The 5,220-nt window shown below is 32.7% G+C and overlaps 1 protein-coding gene across 1 annotated transcript; it reads left to right on the top strand.

Annotated features, from left to right (window-relative positions):
- Nucleotides 1–72: 72 nt before the first annotated feature.
- Nucleotides 73–5,220, top strand: LOC132727362 (multimerin-2-like). The gene is made up of 2 exons (XM_060712800.1): nucleotides 73–271; nucleotides 4,796–5,220. Exons 1-2 carry the CDS (start codon nucleotides 73–75, stop codon nucleotides 5,218–5,220), a joined length of 624 nt encoding a protein of 207 aa, XP_060568783.1.

Genomic DNA, 5,220 nt, shown 5'->3' with positions numbered 1-5,220 from the left:
TTAACCACTGGTCGGAATTGTGAAGAACCTCGCTGTTCTAAATATGATTTTGAGGAAAAGATGCTGGAAAAAATGGTACGCATAGAATTTCAAATGGAGAGACTGAAACTTGAGGTAGAGCAATGTGTTAAAAGAGTTGAACATATCAAGACGGAAGTTAGTGATCAGATGAAAGCAAATCAACAAGAGCTTGAAAATGGCTTCGAGACCAGTGTGAAAGAAGTCAGTAATGTCACATCGGCAGTTAAGGCAAAGCTTCTTGAACTTCAAGGTACAATAACATCACATTTACTTTTTTTAGATATATTGAAGATAAATTTTTTTAGTTGTTTTTTATTTTCGTTGAATTATTGAGGATGTGTTGTAAGATATGATGATTCAAGGTAGAATGAATTTAAAAGTAGTATAAAAAGACAATCAAATCTGGAGTAAAGTTTTTTAATTTATCAATATTATCTAATACTGATGTCCACATAGTATTGCAGAACCGATCGGTCAGGGGGTATTCTATGGCCGAGTTGTTAAGTTTTCTGAATTTAAACTACCTGCCCACACCGGTTTGCGTTTGAATCCAGAGGAAACTAGCTTACGGAAAGTAGGTGGTTCTACTCAGAGGCCGTGCCAGAAATAAAATAGGAGGGTACGTAAGTTCTTCCTTTCCACGTAAGGTGAAAGATCGCTATATGTCCTACATAAAATCCAACAAAAAATGCTGAGGTATGTTTAAGGTTTGGATTTGACTTGGGACTACTATAATGCTATGAGGTCCGAGGCATTGCGACTTTTCATTATTTACCACACTAAACATTTAACGGGAATATATCTATATTCCAGTACAGAGTGCTGTAGGCTTTTGTCAAATCTGCATCGCGGTGATACTAAATTTTAGTAGATATATCAAAATAATTATGATTTTAAAATTTCCGCTGATAATTATTTATTGCTGTGTATTCGTTTGTTTGCCTAACTGTGATAATGTTATTGTATAGAATGTTTCGTAAGAGAGATCACTACATATACTGAACCAAAAAAGGAAACTTTCGCAAAGTATGTGCCAGTTGTTCAAGGGTACCACTTAGATGTACACACATATATACATGTAGTACCTTGTAAAACTCGTTTTGTTTGCAAAATCGGTCAGCTAATCCCCGTATAAAAGCCCGATATGTTTATTCAACGTAAAAATCGAGTTTCAAAAGGTTTAAAAAAACTGTACTTACATATCTACATTCAAACTTGGCGAATGTTTCTTTTTTGTTTCAGGTTGTATAAATGTGTTTAAATATTTCATGTGCATAACCCTATAAACGCCGCGAAACATCTTCTTGTTTAAATGAAATATTTCCGTTAGCAAGTTTCACTTAGTGTAATAACCAACATAAGTTAATAACTCACTGTACAGTATAGTTATTGTGTAATAGTTACTTTATATCAAACTTAAAATACCTTGTTTAAAAGTTCTTGTAATCAGAACCAGTACTTGCCCGTTTCTATGTCTCCAGTTATAATAAAAAATAAACTAAATAATAGTCGTCATTTATCCCCGGATGCATTTTAATAACACCATTAACGAGTATTTTTAAATGACGGTATATCCAAGCGACGCATTTCAGCACACTTAAATGCAAGACCTGTTTAAATTCTTATGCTTGTATACGAATATTCTTTAGCCAGAAATAGAATGTCTCATTCAGGGTCTTTCAAATATAAAAGACCCTGAAGTAATGCGTAAATGCAGAAATGTTCAAGTATTATGGTTAATTATTTAGATTATATCAAATTATAAATAAAGTTGTTGATAATCAAATCTTTTTTTCGGTCTTACTTTTTGCCATACACGGAATACGCATGCTCGAAATCCTACATCAGTTTCTATGAAAATATCGTAGTATAAAAAAGGTATATAGTGTTTGAATTATGAACGTTTTTATCAAATATTACAGAATCTTTGGTTTCATTCAGGGTAGGTCTTGATCATCACTCATACAATATTGAACATAACAGTTGTACATATAACAAATAATGTATAGAATATATATCGGTATCATGTCAACAAGAAATAATGTTCTTGGCGTAAATGACAATAAATGAAGCATATTCTTTAACATTAATTTCAATAGATTATCTTTAAAGCACAATCAAGGAAACAAGCTGAGTCAGTCAATATTATTTCAATAGTGGTTGGAAGCAGCTCAGAAAGTTTAAACATAGAAATATGTATCAATGTAATGTGCACACAAATAGCAAATTGAATTCATCCAAAATGTCTCTAAATTTACATTTATTGCATGTTCTTTCACCTCTTTCAATTCTATTTTGAACATATTGTTCAGGCAATGTGCGGATATCCTAAATTGATATAGTCTGATTTTATTGACCTGTCAGTTACGATTACATTATAGCACTCATTTAAATACGGTTTTGTCCGTATAGTTTACGAAAAATAATATGAAGTATAGATCTAATGTTTTGGTAGTCACGCGAGCTTAGTGTAAAGGAAAATCGTCGCATCTGCGGTTCGATCCCTACTGTTGACATTGTTCTAGACATACACTTATTATTTTTGCAGAATATTTTAATGGAAATGGCCGAGTGCTTGCATAATTGTCAACACGGATACGAAGTAATTTATAAACACTGTTTTGTCTCGATTTTTATTGTGTTTTTAACATTGAAATGACATCTATTGCTTTTAATCATATTTAATTTTAAATGTTAATTCCTCACCAATGTTATTTAAAAGGAGAATAGACTGCAAAACATATTAAAAAAATCGAACAATATTAAAAACAATCATAGCTTCAATAATGTTGAAAATAAAATTAAGAAAATAAAAACATGACCAACGCGGTCTCGAGGGCACTTAAAATTTATAAATCCGTAGTTAAATCACTGCATCGCATCTCATTGAACTTACAGAAAATCTACAGAATATTTATATATTTGTATGTGTGCATTGACCGTATAATCAATAAACAATTGACAGGTAAAAAAATCAAACAATAATGACAGATATACATGTATACGTTTTTCTACATGAAAAATTTATTTACTCCGCATAATCAAATTGGTGATACAAATATTTATATAATTGCTCTCTTAATCTCAACTCCAATTCTGTGTGACTGTATCAATCAATCTTTATCAGAACAGAGATATAAAGTGGGTCACATTTACTGTTAACGTGGCAAATACGTATCCAAAACCATGTTCATTTGCCTTTGAAATATAGGGATGTATATTTACTCAATGAATGTGTGAAGAGGAACAAAGGCTGTCTTCATTTATGTTACGTTTAAGATTTTTTGGGTATTTGTATTGTTAGACAGTTTACTAGTTCAACTAAAGGTTTCAAGATTTATCTCTCAGAAAGATTTTTGCACTTGAAAATATCTACAGAATGCAAGTAATTGTTCAAAACGATAAAAGTAGTAGTTTTTGTATTGACTTGTAAATATTTTTGTTAATATTTCTTTTAAAAGTATAATGTGGTTACGTTAACCTAGAATGTAATTCAATTATAAAACCAGCACATATCGTTTCAGTAATATTTATCTTTTTGAAAGAATGTATAATGTTAAATGTTCTTTTTCATCAAAAATGATGTGAATGAGAGTACTGGTATTTAATAACTTTCAACATATAAGTACTGGTACTGCAATACTTGGCCAAATCTAATACATAAACAAATAAGTTGCACAAGTTGGCGAGTATTGGTTCTGATATTGCATAAGTTGTCGAGAACTGGTACTGCATAAGTTGGCGAGTACTGGTACTGATACTGCATAAGTTTGCAAGTACTGGCACTGGTACTGCTTAAGTTGGCAAGTTCTGATACTGCATAAGTTGGCGAGTACTAGTTCTGATACTGAATAAGTTGTCGAGAACTGGTACTGCATAAGTTGGCGGGTATTGGTTCTGATACTGCATAAGTTGGCAAGTTCTAATACTACATAAGTTGGCGACTACTGGTACTGATACTGCATAAGTTGGCAATTACTGGTACTTCATAAGTTGGCGAGAACAGGTACAGCATAAGTTGGCTAGTACATGTTTTGGTACTGCATAAATTGGCGATTACTGGTACTGCATAAGTTGGCGAGAACAGGTACAGCATAAGTTGGCGAGTACTTGTTTTGGTACTGCATAAATTGGCGAGTACTGGAACTGGTACTGCATAAGTTGGCGTGTACTGGTAATGGTACTGCATAAGTTGGCGAGTACTGGTTCTGATACTTCATAAGCTGGCGAGTACTAGTACTGGTACTTAAGGACTATATCCCTTGTTGTGGTGCAGCTCTGATCAATGTCCATTATTTCTCGAACAATATTTTATAATTTTTAAATTATCCATAAATATTTGATTGACATACATTTTTGCTGTGTTGCCAGTGCAAAATTTATTATGAGAATGTGAGAAAAAAACACATCTCTGTCACAACATAAAGTTGCTTAACCCCTTTCCTATTATAATGTAGAAACATAAACAGCCACAATCAAACAATACAACATTTTCAATTTTCATTAGGGTTCATTTTTGAAAATTTTAACGGTTAAGGTACATGCGTCTTTCTTAAAATGGCTAAGGTCTTGATCCTTAAATTTCATTTAAGTAATTAACGGACGCGAAAGCTATAAATATAAACTCATTTCGTAAAATAAAATTTGACACAAATATTTGATCTTGCATTTAAATCTATTGTTAATTAACATTATGTGTTTTACCAAAAAATATTAAGATTTCAATAAAAATATAATCACCTGCTTGTGAATTCTTTATATTTTTCTTTTCTAGATGCAGTAACACCAACTGTTGCATTTAAGGCAAAATTAAAGTCCAGTACTACATTGGTGGGAGGTCAGACAATAGTGTTTCCAGTATTAATCTTCACGGAAGGAGATGTGTATAACCCAGATACCGGGAAATTTACAGCACCCATCAGTGGGGTGTACATGTTTAGTTTAGCTTTCTGTGTCTATCCAAAGAAGACATTGACTGTTAGTATAATGATTGAAGGAACAAGATATGCAACGTCATTGTTCTATGGTGATGATAACAGAGGATGTTCATCTGCCGATACAGTTGCGATAGTGACGGCCGGACAGAAGGTATGGGTCGAGGCTATACCCGGCGGTATTGATAGTGGTACCATTATAGATCAGCATGATGCATACCGATGGAATACATTCTGCGGGGCATTAATAAACAGGAAGATTTAA

Source organism: Ruditapes philippinarum, unplaced genomic scaffold, assembly GCF_026571515.1.
Source record: "Ruditapes philippinarum isolate M1 unplaced genomic scaffold, ASM2657151v2 ctg6356_1_1_1_1, whole genome shotgun sequence".
Lineage (NCBI taxonomy): Eukaryota > Metazoa > Mollusca > Bivalvia > Venerida > Veneridae > Ruditapes > Ruditapes philippinarum.
This window is presented reverse-complemented; position numbering and strand designations above follow the sequence as displayed.